We start from the raw sequence: 17,360 nt of genomic DNA, 5'->3' as shown, positions 1-17,360 counted from the left end.
GTAACGGATTCTAAGTCAGGGGGCTGTGTCACGCTGGTGGCATCCTGGGAACTGCTTGGTAAGGGAGGAGTTGGCACTTTTGCTGGAGCTTCCCCAACCTCAGCAGCATCTGGGGGCGGTGAGCTCTCCTCCTCAGAGATCGCGCCTTCCATGGGAACCGGCTGGAATTCAGGCTTGCTTCCCCCTCCAAGGTCTTGCTCAGACTCAACACTCCCGAGTCTTCTGTGTCTCCTGGCAGCAGAGGCGCCTGAAACTCATGCCTCTCCCCTTCCTGCCCCTTCTGGGGGAGCTGAGGCTCAACAATGTGGCTGCCCCACATAACAAGAAAGATTGGTTACAGGACTGGACCAGAGTCTCCCCCATTCTGCTTCAGTAAATGACTAATAGAGAGCAGTGGACCCCTTCACTCAAAGCGGGCTGGGGCACACAATCTGGGTCCAGCCTGCTACTACTATGTAGGCCTGAGTTGCAGTTTAAAGCTTGCTGAAGCAACACAGAAGCTCTGTGTTCTTAGAGCATAGGCTGAGCATAGCATTGAGCTGGAGGCCTTCTCTAGCCTCAGTTTGCCCTGTATCCATCCTGAACCTAATCCTGCACCCAGCACCTAAAATGCTCTGGATTCCTGCACTAACCCATTGATTAGCAGGCATTCACTATGAAGTGAGTAAATACATTTTCCTTGACTTCATTGATAGTTGAGAATATTGGAAAGGACAATTTTTATCTTCCTTGTAATTATCTTAATCTCTCTCATCAAGTAGTTGTAGTGAGATCTTAAGGCTATCAGGAAAAAAACAGAAACACAGATGAATCCACTTCAGGAGATGGTGAAATCTGTGTCTCCATCTATAAAGATGGGTTTCAAAAAACCGTGTTTACACACAAGTATTGGGAAAGGCTCTGACAAACATCTGCTTGAGAGTCCAAATTACAATCAGTGAAAGAAGCAAGGTTTGGTTATTTAATTCTCATGGTGGTTTTGGAGCTGTTTTCAAGATTGAATGTGTTTTTTTTATTACTATTCTGTGTATTTGTCAAAATTAGAATGTCAAGCTGGTTGCCAGAAGGATGTCATTGTTGCTGCTCCTGTTGTTCTTGCAGCTGCCTCACATTGACAGCAAGAATGGGAACAATGGTGGCAACCAAAGGTTTGAAATGATTTTAGCGTTCTAAAGGACATTGACCTTGATGAATTCCTGTATTTTTCTGTATCTGTCCAAATTTTGAATTCTTACATGAGCGAAGATCAGGTAAGAGTGGGAAATCAGGAAAATAAAATAAATGAGGTCACAAAAAGGATGGACACCCACACTTCATACCCAACTTCTCCTCCGCCAAAGTTCTCTTTTACAAAAATATATTTGAGTCTATGATTCATGGGTTTGTATCTACTCTGTAGTTACCTCATGACAATCCTGCTCAGGTTGCCATGCTTCAAGGATTTTAGCCTTTTCAATGTTTGTTTGAAGGATCAAATACCGTGGCTTAAAGTCCTGTCCTAAGAGACCTTTGAGGTACTTGAGATAAACTGAAAAATAGTAAAAGAGCTGTTAAGACTAAATAGTTCATTGTCCTTCCCCTTAGCTCAGTTATGGCTCCTTTGACCCTTCATTAAGTGATAGAACACAGTTCCCTTCTGTTGACAGTGTTGGTCACCAGGACGCTGGTCTAACTGGGACATGGGACTAGATCCAGCAGAGATCCCCCTATGTTCTCTTCAATAAAAGGTTCCCAGAGTTGCTTCCATAAACATGTATGTGTGCATGGGCACATGTGCATACACACACAATACACAGAGTCACAACATTTAGAGTGGTCAGGTGAACCCTAAAGTTATTCTCAATACCTGACATTCACTGAATGCCAGAATTAACCCATGGATGAGTTGGCATTGCCTATGAGGCACACACACATGTTCCTAACTTTTGCTAATAGTTTAGAATATTGGGAAGGGCAATTTTTTCTCTGTAATTATCATAATCACTGTTATTCAGTAGGTGATAGTTTATATTGTCCTTCTCCCCATCTATAAAGACTAGCTTCAAAACAATCTTTTACACACAGATACACAGCTCTTGGAAAAGGCTCTACACTGTAAACAGTAAAAGAGCAAAGATTGTTTAAGCCTTACTGAGTTTTTCAAGGTGGATTTGGAGCTACTTTTGAGAGTGATGGTTTGGGTGCTGCTCCTGTTCAGTCTATTTATCAGAAGGAATGTGTTCAGGTGGACAGATAATACGCAAGTAGTCAGAAAGATGTCATTGATGCTGCTCCTTTTGCTGCTGCAGCTGCCTCATATTGACAGCAAGGATGGGGACAGAAGATGTGGTCAGCAGCCAAGGGTTCATAATGACTTTGGTATTCCAGGCAATATTTTCATTGCTGAATTTCTCTCTCTTTATATTCCTATTTTGAATGAGCTTCCATTTCATACAGCTCCACATCTGGGAGTGAATGGCTAGTAAGTAGATCTTTCATTATATAAAAGGTGCCCATAGGGCTGAATTGAAGTTCTGCTTGAATAGCATACTGCAGAAATGACATGAGTATTCATCAGTCTGTCTAATATTTTTGCACTACTGTGACTGGTAGCACACGTTTATCAAATTTTGATGAAATGAGAGTCACAATATGACCAGTGAAGATAGGTCCTTCTAATGAAATAGCTGCTATTCTCCATTGTTATAAAAACCTTTCTATTTGCTTGATGACAGCACAGCCACCCATACCATCCCCACCCTGGTAACATCCACACTATACATTTAGAGCACATGGCACATTTAGAGCACATAATCATGGGAACTGTAGTTTACCCCTTACAGAGTTACAATTCTCAACACCATTAACAAACTACAGTTTTCAGGATTCTTTGGGGAAAGTCATATGCTTTAAACATATTGTATGGATGTGACAATAGAAAGGTTCAGCTATATGTGTTTTTATTTATTTGCTCTGTTTTCATCCTGCTTTGTTTCAGACATTACAATTGCCTCGTGAGCTTAGCTACTGTCAGTGTGGTGTCCCAGTTTTGGCTTCCTACTGAGCAGAAGCTGAGCCTTCCACACCTAAATGAAACATATTAGTCCTACATAACACTGACTTTTCTCTTTCATGAAATAATGAAATTCCTGTATGGAACAAACCTCTACCAATCTTATATCTCTTGAAAATAAGGCATGGTGTTCCAACCAGAACTGGAAGCTCATATGGTGGAATATTTCTCAATTCCAAGGCAGAAAGATATCTCGGTGCACAGAAAATACAAGAAGTTGAGAGGATAGCAAGATCAGGACTTTTCTATCTGACATGCTAGCTGAGAGATTTTTAATGCAGAGAGGATTGTTCGATTACATTGCCTTGTTGATGTATTTTTATATTTGTGTTTACTTTTTCTGTAAGCCGCCTTAAGGGCCATTTGGCCGAAAGGCAGGGTATAAATAAACATTAACATAACACATGAGATTCCACCTATAGCCTGTAGTAGTACAGACCAATCAAAGGTGTACTATGTCACCATAAGAGACACAAAGGAAGAGATTTCTAAATGGATAACTAGACATTTTGGCAATAGCAGAACATGGAGAAAAGTGGGAAAATTACATATTCATGTTTTCATTCAATCGCATTTATTTTTTGAAATATGTATAAAGAGAGAGAAAGTCCTACAATGCAGGTTGCATCAGATTTAGAAAATAAATACCACAAAACTGATAAAACAGAGTGATCAAAAAGCGCAATGTTTTAGTTAGGAAGTTAAGGGGCTGTGAAATAGAAAGTATACCAAAGAAATATAATGAGGTGACAGTAACCTTTAAAAGATTAAAGTGGTATTTCCTGCTGCCAAAGTTTGTGGGGACTGTTTGCTGTTGTCCAGTGCCTCGCATGTCAAGAATAGCTTCTCACTGCCAAGGAGCTCACGTTATGTACAATAATTCAATAGATATGCTTCTACTTATGTGATAGTTGCAAGATTGCATTGAAATCTCATTGCAGCGTACTGCCTAATTACTACCACCAAGTCCTGGTCTTCATATTTGCCATGAATGAGATAAACAAGAATATCCAGCTCTTGCCCAATAACACAATGTCTTACCTCTTCACTCAAAATGCTTTCAATACAATGGGGACCTGCTTTGCCACAATGGAAGCTCTTTTCCTGACCTCGGGTAATCCCCTTAACTACCTGTGTGGCAAGAACTTCAAGCTAATGGCTGTCATTGGTGGGCTCAACTCTCATAACTCCAAGCAAATGCCCCATATCTTAAATATCTACAAGATGGCACAGGTATGTATACTGTACATAAATAGGGGCAATTATTAGGGGACTTAGCAGTTGCTGCAATCATCCCATTCTCAAAATTTGTAAAAGTAAGTGTTCAATCTAGCATCTTTTCCTTAAAAAAATATTGTTAGAGCCCTTTTCAGATTCCCCATCATAGTTAAAAGCAAGAAATAGAGCCTTGTTTTAAATTATGCTGATTTAGACCAGAATCATGAGTCAAATCAGATGAATCCTAGAATGACTTCATCAGACCAGGCTGCATCCCAAAGCTACACAGAGAGAAATCAAAATAAAGTTTAGTTAGTTCACACCAGTAGGAATTAGCTCATTGGTGATCCTGTCCAGATTTCAGCATCACAAGGATTTTTGACCTTGCAGTATTGTTGAACAAGATACAATGAGTTCAGCCTTCTATCCTGATGGACCTTTGAAGAGAATAATTTAAAATGAATAAAAACAAGAGATTTTTGCTAGCTCTAAAAAGTTGATTGTCATTCTCAGCTCAGTTATGGCTCCTTTGACCCTGCATTGAGTGATAGAATACAATTCCCTTCTGTCTATCGGATAATTCCCAATGAAAGTCCTCAGTATGTTGGGATTGTTCAGCTGCTTCAGCATTTTGGATGGACCTGGGTTGGCCTTATTGTTTCTGATGATGACAGTGGAGAAACACTATCGAGAACTCTCATTCCTTGGCTACACCACAGCAATATTTGCTTGGCTTTTAAGGAAATTATTCCAACACTGAAGAAGCACTGGGGAGAAATAAAACAGCTCAATGATAAATTAGAAAGAATAAGTTCTGTTATCTCATCAGTTGAGACCAATGTGATTCTTGCTCATGGGGACTCACGGTCCATGGAGGGTTTACGAATGGTTCTGTCATTACATGAATTGGATGAAATGAAACCAATAGAAAGAGTTTGGATCATAACAGCTCAATGGGATTTTCCATCTGTATACTTCAGTGGGGTATTCACACCAAAATCCTTCAATGGCACTTTGTCCTTCACACTTCATACAAATGATGTAGCAGGCTATGAAGAATTTCTCGAGATGTTAAATCCAACACAATCTATGTTTTATTATATCCATGGGTTCTGGTCTAATGCCTTTGTTTGCTCATTCCCGGCATACAACATTTACATACCAGGTGCAGGAAATTGTACTGGGGAAGAAAAGTTGAGGCTTCTCCCTGCCTCTGTGTTTGAAATGGAGATGTCTGGGCAGATATACAGTATCTACAATGCTGTTTATACAGTAGCACATGCTCTCCATGCTATGCTTTCATCAAGATCTCAGCAGAAAGCAATGAGACATGGTCATACTTGGAACCTTCTCAGTGTTCACCCTTGGCAGGTAGAATCCTCCGCTCAGTCATAACCGTACTTCATGCACCAAAATGCACTTCACTTGCTGGATTTATGTTCTTTGGAATAGTGCATTAGGTTATTGAAATTGATGGGAGTCAGAAAAATATTTAGCTTGTATTAAATTAACCTCTTTGGCTTATGGTGGGGAGTCTTTTTAAAAGGTTTTTTGACATTTTCTGTGTATGGCCTGTACAATGGTACCTGGAAGTCCCCACCTGGATTTTGCAGTCCCAGGTAAGAAAGGCATTTGCCAAGTCCATTATTGATTTTTCTTGCTAGCCAGTTATCTCCATTAGCTCAACCCAACTGCAAACCTTATTTATTTATTTATTTATTTATTTATTGCATTTGTATACCACCCCATAGCCGAAGCTCTCTGGGTGGTTTACAACAATTAAAAACATCAAAAACAAATATACAAATTTAAAAACACATTTTTTAAAAAGCCATTTAAAAACACATGCTAAAATGCCTGGGAGAAGAGGAAAGTCTTGACCTGGCACCAAAAAAATAACAGTGTTGGTGCCAGGCATACCTCGTCAGGAAGATCATTTCATAATTTGGGGGCCACCACTGAGAAGTCCCTCTCTCTTGTTGCCAGCCTCCCAGTTGTTAATATGGTCCTTTTTTCTGTGTTCCAGTGTGGTGAAAAAAAGAGGAGGTCAATGAAGTGTGTGTTTCCTGTGAATTAGAAATGATGGTTCACAAATACCATGATAATATTTATTTCATACTTGTCTGGATAGAGGAGATACTGAAAGAAAGTGGCAGCGACTGCCCTTGAGGAATAGCATACCAGGAGTAGATGAAATATAAGTTTGAAAGAGATAATAAACCAGACATCCTCTGAAGACTGTTGCTATGGATTGTTTCACACCTGTACCTTCAGATAATTAATCAGTATTAGGATAATTATTTCTATTCCCATTAAGAGCTCAGGTTGGTTCATCAGCTACACTGTTTACAGAACAGGGATAGTCTGGACACAGAGGCCAATAGTCTGATAACCTTCAGGTAGGATTACTGTAATTATGGATGGAGTATAAAATGGATCCAGATTACTTACCATGATGAAATTTAATGAGAACTTTTAAAAAAATTGTGGGGACTGAACTTAAGCATGGAAACATGAGAAACAATCAGAAATCAAAATGTTGTAATGTGTTGCATGCTGAGTTGCCCTTCAAAACATTTTAAAAACAGTAACTTACACAACATTCAGTTGCCGCAATTCTTGCTGGTTGACCAGTTGCTTACCGAGCCCAATTCAAGGTGTTGGTTTTGACCTTTAAATCTCTACATGGTTTTGGCCCAGTCTATCTGAAGGAGCACCTCCAGCATCACCAGCGATGCCGCCCAACAAGATCAGCCTCAAGAGACCTTCTCTCCATCCCACCAGTTAAAACAGCCAGACTGGTGAGGACTAGAGAGAGGGCTTTTTCAATTGTGGCCCCCACCCTGTGGAACTCCCTCCCAAATGATCTCCGCCATGCCCCTTCTATGATGCGTTTCCGCCGAGCCTTGAAGACCTGGCTCCCTAGGCAGGCTTTTGGGGTGGGCTAGGTTTTACTATTATTGCTTCAGATTTTTAATGTTTAATGTATTTGTATGTTTTATTTGGTACGTCGCCCAGAGTGGCTGGACAACCAGCTAGATGGGTGACTAATAAATTTAATAATAAATAAATGAATAAATAGATGGAGCCAAGTTAAATTGAAGGTCCTTTTCAACCCCAAAGGCTTGAAACCCAAATATCTGAAGGGACACCTCTACTCATACCATCTTGCCTGTTCATGAAGATTGTCAGAGAAGGGTCTTCTCTGTGTCGTCTTTAGCAGAAGTACATCATGTATATTTATTTATTTATTATTTGATTTATATCCCACCCTTCTTCCCAGCAGAAGCCCAGGGCAGCAAACCAAAGCACTAAAAATACTTTAAAACAACATAAAAACAGACTTTAAAATATATTAAAATAAAACATCTTTAAAAACATTCTTAAAAGCTTTCAAGACATTTTACAACAAGAAGGTTAAAAACATATTTTTTTTAAAAAAAAAAGGTTTAAAAACATATTAAAAACCACTTCCAACACAGACGCAGAATGGGATAAAGTCTCAACTTAAAAGGCTTGTTGAAAGAGGAAGGTCTTCAATAGGTGCCAAAAAGATAACAGAGATGGTGCCTGGCTAAGAGGAGGGGATTCCACAGGGTAGGTGATGCCACACTAAAGGTCTATTTCCTATGTTGTCCGGAATGGACCTCCTAATAAGACAGTATCTGCAGGAGGCCCTCACCTGCAGAGCACAGTGATCAACTGGGTATATAAAGTATAAGACAGTCTTTTCAGGTATCCTGGTCCCAAGCTGTATAGGGCTTTGTACACCAAGACTAGAACCTTGAACTTGGCCCGGTAGCGAATGGGCAGCCGGTGAAATTCTTTCAGCAGTGGGGTTACATGTTGGACAAACCCTGCCCCAGTGAGCAGTCTCGCTGCTGCATTTTGCACCAGCTGCAGCTTCTGGACCAACCTCAAGGGCAGTCCAACATAGAGTGGATTACAATAATTGAGCCTAGATGTTACCCATGTGTGGACAACAGTGGTCAGGCTATCCCGATCCAAAACCAGCAGCAGCTGTCTTACCAGCCGAAGTTGGTGAAAGGCACTCCTAGTCACTGAGGTTACCTGGGCTTCTAGTGACAAAGATGGATCCAGAAGCACCCCTAGACTATGGACCTGCTGTTTCAGAGGGAGTACAACCCCATCCAAGGCAGGCAACTGACCAATTATCTGAACACAGGAACCACCAACCCACAGGACCTCTGTCTTGCTAGAATTCAGATTCAATTTATTGGCCCAAATCTCCTGATGACCGCTCCCAAGGGCTTCATATAGATGTTAAACAGCATAGGGGGCAAGATGGTACCCTGCGGCACCCTACAGCACAACTGCCAGGGGGACGAAAGACAATCACCCAATGCTATTCTCTGAAAATGACCTTGGATAGGATCAGAACCACTGGGTCCAGGGTAGGCTTATTCAGGAGCAGTTGGATCACCTCATCTTTTAGGGCAGCTGGAAGCACTCCCTCCTGCAATGATGTGTTGACCACACCCTGGATCCACCCTGTCAATCCCCCTTGGCAAGCTTTAATAAGCCAAGAAGGGCAAGGGTCAAGGCGAAATGTTGCTGGCTGCATCACCACAAGCATATTGTCTTCGTCATCAGGCCGCATCAGCTGAAACCATTCCCAAGAAGTTGCAGCAGATGTTGCACTGGACACCTCATTGGGGACTACAGTAGATGTGGATGGGGCATCAAGATTGCTACGGAGGCAAGCAACTTTACCCTCAAAGTGCCTTGCAAACACTTCACAGTGGGCCTCCGAAAGGTCTAAAACTCCCATCTCTTGGAGTTGATGTCAACAGACCCCTGACAATACAGAGAAGCTCCACCAGATGGATACTTGAGGATGCGATGGAGGCAGAGAAGTGAACCTTCTTTGCCGCCCTCACCGCCACACAGTATGCATGGTTATGATGTTTTACTTGTGCCCAATCAGCCTCACAGCACGTCTTTCACCATTTACACTCTAGCCGCCGTCCAGCCTGTTTCATTGCCCTTAGCTCACTGGTGTACTAAGGTGCAAACTGGGCTCCACAATGCCGGAGAGGGCACCAGGGACAACCATGTGAAGAGCCCAATGTGCCTTACGTTTCCACAGTGAACAAGGGCTTCAGCAGGTTCACCTGCTCTATCTACTGTGACCTCCCCCAGGGCATTCAGGAATCCAGTGGATTTCATTAGCCCAGCGGCGTCACTAGCGGGAGTGCGGGGGTGTGTGTGGACCTCAGGCGCACGTCCACCCAGGTGCATGGACGGGGGTGGCTGGTCTTGCATGCACGCACGCACACACACACACTCACCACGCACTCCAGGCTGGCTCACCCGCCCGCCTCCAAGGGGAATTGGTTGCGCCGACCCGGAGCGCTTCTCGGCTCCTTTGCCGGCCAACAGCGTGGAGCGGGGCGGCTCGGCTCTGGGTGTCACCCCCCTCAGGGTATCACCCAGGTGCGGTCCACACCCTCCACACCCCGGTAGTGACGCCCCTGCATTAGCCTCCAGGAGCGGACCATCTTAATCTGTCCACCACCCCTGCAGGGAAGGATTGGAGCCATAAGTCTAAACTTATCCAAAAGAGAAGATTTTTTCTGACATGTCACTTCAACTGTGGAATGTTCCTTCAGGGTGTATAGACTGGCACTGACATTGCATTTTTTTCATTGCCAAATTAAACCCTTCTTATTTGCCCCTATATTGTAGAGCAGGAGTGGGGGATTTGTAGCTCTCAAGAGGTTGCTGGTGTCTGTGGTAAAATGCTGTGCCTATGGCTGTCTGTCTGTTTCTCTATGCTGTATTTTGTGCTTTGAAAAACAGAGTGTAACTGTAAACATTTCAGGCATTCTGCTATTACTATATTACCTCTTTAGCAGTAGCTGGTTAGTGATACCTTCTGAGTGGGAGGAAGAGAAACAATCACTTTTAGGATTTACAGAAGGGGCCTGGATGAGGTACATTCATTTTGATTGGTTTTGGAAACATCAGTCTGTGATTGGCAGGAGGCTGTGTTCACTGAAGAATGGTCAGCTTTAACTGAAAATTAACGTGGAGATGAAACGGTCAGTTGTTGTTAGAGATATGAGGGAAGGAAGAGAGATAGCTGAGGTGAAAGTGGATAGTTGAGGCCTTAGAAACTGTCATCAAGCACATGTAAGACCCCCAAAGTAAATATCAGTGATCCCTTAATGTACACAATATCCCATTAATTAACAATCCTACTTAATATCTCATTCTGTTTCCAGTGTCGGTGTCAACCGCATGCCTAAGCCTATTATACTAAGTTATTAGGAGACTTTAAAGGCATTCTAAAAGAAGGATGACATTCAGTAATGGCCAATGAGGCTTCCAAACACATGGGTTACTGCCCACTGACTGAGAGGTAGAGGAGAAAGGCGAAGGGTGTTCTGAACTGTGCAGCATGCAGTGGCGGAAGTGTTGGATTGACTCCATCCCCATACACCACATTGGACCAAGCTTCCCACACCTCATCCCCTCCCATCTCAGTCAGCAGCAGTGACCCACTGTGCTTGGAATCCAGGACAGCAAAGGACCCTGGCCCAGGCTGCCTCACCAGGCACTATATATCACGTTGAAGAGCTCTGAGTTATTGTGGCATATACAATACAGAGACAAACACACACACACACACAATTAAAAGCACAATTATCTAAACTTGTGTTTATTTAAAGTAGGACATTTCCCATATAGACACCAACACCCATCGGTTTCAGCCACTGTTGTATTGGTATTTGTGTTCTGATGCTTTTAGGGTTTTAATTTTTCTTCTGTGCCTCCCATTTTTGGGTTAAGGTTGCTTAGCAAGTGACTAATAAATTGTTGTTGTTGTTGCATTATTAACCCTTATATACTATTTTGACACATTGTACTTACTTTTTAAATATATCAGTAAACTGTTTTATACTGTATATATTGTTTCAGCATATGTTATTTATGCTGTTGTTATGTGCCTTCAAGTTGATTATGACTTACAGTGACCCTATGAATCAGCAACCTACAATAGCATCTGTTACAAACCACCCTGTTCAGATTTTGTAAGTTCAGGTCTGTGGCTTCCTTTATGCAATCAATCCATCTCTTGTTTTCTAGTGAATCATGTCTTCTCATTATGTGTCCAAAGTATGATAACCTCAGGTTCCTCAATTTAGCTTCTAGTGATAGTTCTGGTTTAGTTTGTTCTAACAACCAATTATTGGTCTTTATCGCAGTCCATGGTATGCACAAAGCTCTCCTCCAACACCACATTTCCAATGAATTGATTTTTCTCATATCCACTTTTTTTACTGTCCAACTTTATTTATTTTATTTATTTATTATTTCATTTATATCCCGCCCTTCCTCCCAGCAGGAGCCTAGAGCGGCAAACAAAAATGCTAAAAACACTTTAAAACATCATAAACACAGACCTTAAAATACATTAAAACAAAGTAAGGTTAAAAACATCTTTTTAAAAAGCTTTAAAAACATCTTTAAAAAAGGGTTGATTGGGAATACCATGGTCTGAATGATCCTGATTTTAGTGTTCAGTGATGCATCTTTGCATTTGAGGACCTTTTGTAGTTCTGTCGGAGCTGCCCTCCCCAGTCCTAGCCTTCTTCTGATTTCTTGACTATTGTCTCCATTTTGGTTAATGACTGTGCCAACGTATTGATAATCCTTAACAAGTTTAATGTCCTTGTTGTCACCTTTAAAGTTACATAAATCTTCTGTTGTCATTACTTTAGTCTTCTTGACATTCAGCTGTAGTCCTGCTTTTGTGCTTTCCTCTTTAAATTTCATCAGCATTCATTTCAAATCATTACTGGTTTCTGCCAGCAGTATGGTATCATCTGCATATCTTAAATTATTGATATGTTCTGCATATAGATTCAACAAATGGGGTGATAAAATACACCCCTGTCTTACACCCTTTCCAATTGGGAACCAATTGGTTTCTTTATATTCTGTCTTTACAGCAGCCTCTTGTCCAAAGTATATGCCATTTATACCTTACAATATATTAATGTGTTTTTGCTGCTACTGCTCTTAAGCTAGCTGGAGTGTTAGGAGACCCATTTAGGGTTTAATGTAAAATTGATTAGCTTGCTACCTTAGCAGCTAACTCTTCTGAATTTTATATTCCAGGACACATGACATTGCAAGCATTGTGTTGCATCTAACTTGTATTTATGATACATGGATATGTAGCAGTAATATTGGTATGATATTCGATTTTGGTGGGGGTGTATGCATGTCAACAAGTCAGTAAATTGTCCACTGGCATTAGTTCATCCTCTTTCCTTCTTCATTCTAGCTTCACTCCTTCCTAAAGCACATCCACTTCAACAATAGTGCTGGGGAAGAAATCTTTTTTGATGAAAATGGGGAGTCGGCAGCTGGATATGATATCATCAACACTGTCACATTTCCCAATCGATCCATCCATAGAATCCGTGTTGGAAGGTTGGACCCCCAGGCTCCTGAAGGAAAGAAGTTCACCATTAATGGAACTGTCATTTTGTGGAATCACAAGTTCAACCAAGTAATGATAATTATATGTTCCTCAGTCCAAAAAGACAAGGGAATACTGTTGGGTAGATCTGGTCCTTGAGCATCCATAATGCAGATACATCTGTGTACCATACTTATTCAGGTGTTTAGCTTCAAAGGTGATGTATGTCCTAGATTGTTGCTGTATTCTATTTTTTCAAATATCTTAAAAAATGTTATATGTGTTTCTATAATGGGGGGTTGTATGTTTCTGATATTTCTGGAGTGAAAACTGATGCATGGGTCAATCTTGACCTGCCAAGTTCCTCCATTTGGCCTTGAAGGCCATTTTCACCAAGCTACTCTTTCCTGCCCTACACTTCACATTATACAGGCAAGGGTGTGGCTTGGCCAAAATGGTGTGGCTTGCCCAAAGCCCTCTTGTGCAGCTTCCAAAGCACCAAACAAACAGCTGGCTGTCAAGTGCATGCGAAGAGCTGTGCAAAGCAGGAAACCAGTGCTAAGCAGGACTACCTCTCCCCCACATCACCTGATGCAATGCAACAGTGATCCTGCTTTGTCTGGGTTCATGAGAGTTCTTGTCTATCTGCAAGGAGTTCTCAAGTGCTCCTGAACCCAGAGCTAAGTAGGATCCCGCCACATCAGCTGATGCAAAGAGAGGGCTAATATGTGTGTTGTGGGTGCAGAAGAGAGCTCGCCATAGGGAACTCTCTTAAGCATCCAAACCCAATGCTAATCAGGATCACTTTCCCCTGTGCATTGGCTGATACAAAGGGAGAGTGATCATGTTTGGTCCAGGTGCATGAGAAAGCTTCCTTCCAGGAATTCTCTTGCACACCCAAACCCAGCACTAAGCAGCCTTTTTTCTCCCATCCCATTCAAGAGATGGAGAGGGGAGAATCAAAGCTGTCTTGAACTGATTAAATTCAAGCATTGTAGAGATAAGGAGACACAAGATGATGTCCACCTTAACCCTCTTTCCTTATGGCTATTTATAGAAGCTGCCCCATTCCACTTGTGTTGAGAGTTGCCATCCTGGACACAGCAGAATAATTCGACAGGGGGAGCAGACTTGTTGTTATGATTGCCCTCAGTGCTCCAAAGGAATGATTTCAAAACACATGGGTAAGCATAGATGCACCAGCTACGTGGGGATGGTATTTCAGAATATATGTATAATAAACATGAGAATGGGCCTTTGGAGATATAACACCATAGCACATCAGATTTAACATTTTTTTAGGGAGTCTCTTAAAACATTTAATTATATGCATTCAACTGTACATTGATCAAGTGTAGAATATTGATTATTTACAAAAATGTGTGAACCACACCTGAACATATTTTCTCTTTAATATGCATAATATTTAATTCCATCTATTTTGTATACTGACATAGCAACAACTAACCCCTTCCTCATTCCCAGATTCCTTCAATATTCCCAAAGACATTTCATCAGTTGGGATCTGTTTCAGTTGTTGCAACCTGAGGATATAGACAGGATGGTAGTGGTGGTGATCCCTGCCCATCATGTTTGATAAAATCTAGTTGGAGGGGATTGACTGGGAGGGTCCAGAGAAAGGTCAATGGCTCACTACAGCAGGAAGTTATGTGCACTACCTTGAAAGAGGCAGTGGTACAGGCCCTCTCAAGGAAGTCTTCCCTGGATCCAGAGGTTTTAGAAAACTACCATCCTGCCTCTAATATTTCCTTCCTGGTCACAGTGATTGAAAGGATGGTGGCTAAGCAGCTGCAGTATGTTTCAGTTTTTTATGTTTCTTACAAACATTTCCCTACATAAAACCAATGCTAAAAAAAGGTAAAGGTGTCCCCGCAGTTATAGTGCGAGTCGTTTACGACTCTTAGGGTGACGTCTTGCGTATATATGGGGTGGGATTGCCAGTTCCTTCCCCGGCCTTTCTTTACCCCCCAGCATATGCCAGGTACTCATTTTACCGACCACGGGTAGATGGAAGGCTGAGTGGACCTCGACCTTTTACTGGAGATTCAACTTCCTCCTTTCGTTGGAATCGAACTCCGGCCATGAGCAGAGCTTTGGCTGCGTTACCGCCACTTACCACTCTGTGCCACCTACTGATTATGAAATGTACCAGTTGAATTTGTAATTCATATGTGCTGTTTCGGAGTCTTGTGGTGAAACGGTGAGGAAAATTCCTTGGAGTTTTTGATACTGAGATCAAAGAATCATAAATATTGGATGATTCCATTCAAAATTATTTCTATTACCTTTTCAATGTCCTAGTTTAGTTTAATCTTATAACAGATTAAATTAGTAATCAAGAGGAATGTGAGATGCGCCCCAAAAATTAACACTGACTTAACTAAATCATCCAGTGCTGTTTTCATCACTCCGTTTTTCCACAGAATTCAGCTCAATGCTTACCATATCAGTTCGTCCAAAAGGAAAGGAAGGTATTCCATTCTGCTTCTCCAAGATCAGTATAAAATTTCATGCAGAGTATTAAACAGCTGATGCCATGTAGTATAAGGGGATATATGCACATTTTTAATCAAAGACTTATCACTTTCAGATGCAGACCATTGCAACCTCTGCCCTGAGGATCAGCATCCAAACAAAAACCAGGATCACTGCATCCCTAAAGATATAATCTATCTATCATATGGAGAGCCACTGGGGATAATTTTGGCTTTGTTTGCTCTTCTTACTACTCTGACCACCCTTTTGGTAATGTGGATCTTCATTCAACATCAGAATACTCACATAGTCAAGGCCAACAACTGGAACATCACATGCACCCTCCTCACATCCCTATTGCTTTGCTTTCTATGTTCTTTCATATTCATTGGAAAGCCAGGTGAGGGGACCTGCCTTCTCCGCCAAACTGTGTTTGGAATTATCTTCTCTCTCGCAGTTTCCTGTGTGTTGGCTAAAACCTTTACAGTTGTTCTAGCCTTCATGGCAACCAAGCCAGGAAACAGGATGAGGAAATGGGTAGGGAAGAGGTTGGCAGTCTCAGTCATCATCCTCTGTACTCTTATTCAAACTGTCATCTGTGCAGTATGGCTGGCAATCTCTCCTCCCTTTCCAGAGTTTGACATTCAATCCCAGATTGACCAGATCATTCTGCAATGCAATGAAGGATTGGCTCTCATGTTTTATATTGTCTTGGGCTACTTGGGGCTTCTGGCCATCATCAGCTTCACTGTGGCTTTCTTTGCCAGGAAGCTGCCTGACACTTTTAATGAAGCCAAGCTCATCACCTTCAGCATGTTGGTCTTCTGCAGTGTTTGGGTATCTTTTGTCCCAACCTACCTGAGCACCAAAGGGAAACACATGGTAGCTGTAGAGATCTTCTCCATCTTGGCCTCTAGTGCTGGCTTATTGGGTTGTATCTTCCTCCCAAAATGCTACATTATTGTACTGAGGCCTGAGCTAAACACCAGAGAACAGCTAGTAAAGAAAAAGAGTTCTTGATATCTGAGTGATTTCCCACTTTTTCTCACAACTTAGTTCCTCCACCCAACACTATTGTGTCTTTACTCTTTTACAAATATATATATAACTCCAGAGAGAAGATTCTGCCTACAATTCTTTGTAAAGCACTTAATGGGGAATAGGAGTCCAATGTACCTGGATTTATAGTCTCTTCTGCAACCCAATAATGCCCGTCAAGTTCCACATATACCATAATAAAAAGGTGGAGAAAGTCCTATTTTTATAAAGTTGCTGAGTCTATCTGGACAACAGAAGGTGAAGGCAAGGCTACCTGTATCTTGTTCCTTGCTGCCACTCCTCTCATGGATGGGTTCCTCGTTGCTCATCTGCTGTGCCCACTGGCCTGTGTGTATTGTTGTTTCACACCAGATCGGTACATAATAAGAAATAATAATAATAATAATAATTTAATTTTTGTGTCGCCTATCTGGCCAAGGCCACTCTAGGCGACGTACACAATTAAATTCCAGTCAAATACAATTTAAAATACGATTTAAAATACATAGCAATACAATACAGTCGACAATAAAGGATTAAATTACAGCATAAAACAGTATGTAAACAACGGGCGTTCAGTAATAGTGATAAGAGCTTAGCCCACCCCGGAGGTCCCGAAGGCCTGTCCAAAGAGCCAGGTTTTTAATGCTCGGCGAAATGCATCCAGGGAAGGGGCATGTCGAAGATCGAACGGGAGGGAGTTCCAGAGAGTGGGGGCCGCCACTGAAAATGCCCTCTCCCTAGTTCCCACCAACCTAGCTGTTTTCGTTGGTGGTACTGAGAGAAGGCCCTGCGTGGCTGATCTAGTCAGGCGGCTAAGTTGGTGGTACTGGAGGTGCTCCTTCAGGTAAACTGGGCCGAGACCGTATAGGGCTTTAAAGGTTAATACCAACACCTTGAATTGGGCCCGGAAAGCAACTGGAAGCCAGTGTAGATGAACTAACACCGGCGTAATGTGATCACGGTGGCGGCTATTTGTAAGTAAACGGGCCGCCCCATTTTGTACCAGCTGTAGTTTCCGGGTCGTTTTCAAGGGTAGCCCCACGTAGAGCGCATTGCAGTAGTGCAGTGGGAGCTGATGAGCAGGGAGGTAGGGTTGCA

The 17,360-nt window shown here is 42.0% G+C and overlaps 1 protein-coding gene across 1 annotated transcript; it reads left to right on the top strand.

Annotated features, from left to right (window-relative positions):
* The first annotated feature begins 4,039 nt into the window (after nucleotides 1–4,039).
* LOC133367449 (vomeronasal type-2 receptor 26-like) lies at nucleotides 4,040–16,241 on the top strand. The gene is made up of 5 exons (XM_061591551.1): nucleotides 4,040–4,285; nucleotides 4,784–5,641; nucleotides 12,588–12,815; nucleotides 13,783–13,909; nucleotides 15,337–16,241. Exons 1-5 carry the CDS (start codon nucleotides 4,040–4,042, stop codon nucleotides 16,239–16,241), a joined length of 2,364 nt encoding a protein of 787 aa, XP_061447535.1.
* Nucleotides 16,242–17,360: the final 1,119 nt, after the last annotated feature.

Source organism: Rhineura floridana, chromosome 11 (assembly GCF_030035675.1).
Source record: "Rhineura floridana isolate rRhiFlo1 chromosome 11, rRhiFlo1.hap2, whole genome shotgun sequence".
In the NCBI taxonomy this organism is placed as follows: domain Eukaryota; kingdom Metazoa; phylum Chordata; class Lepidosauria; order Squamata; family Rhineuridae; genus Rhineura; species Rhineura floridana.
The sequence above is the reverse complement of the archived record's forward strand: the minus strand, read 5'-3'. Positions and strand labels throughout refer to the sequence as shown.

What these genes read in the sequence shown, in the direction of transcription:
- LOC133367449 (XM_061591551.1), top strand. Translation starts at nt 4,040, where the DNA reads ATGAATGAGATAAACAAGAATATCCAGCTCTTGCCCAATAACACAATG. An exon ending in TCAGTGTTCACCCTTGGCAG is followed by an intron (nt 5,642 to 12,587) that starts GTAGAATCCTCC and finishes TCTTCATTCTAG; the next exon opens with CTTCACTCCTTCCTAAAGCA. An exon ending in AATGATTTCAAAACACATGG is followed by an intron (nt 13,910 to 15,336) that starts GTAAGCATAGAT and finishes TATCACTTTCAG; the next exon opens with ATGCAGACCATTGCAACCTC.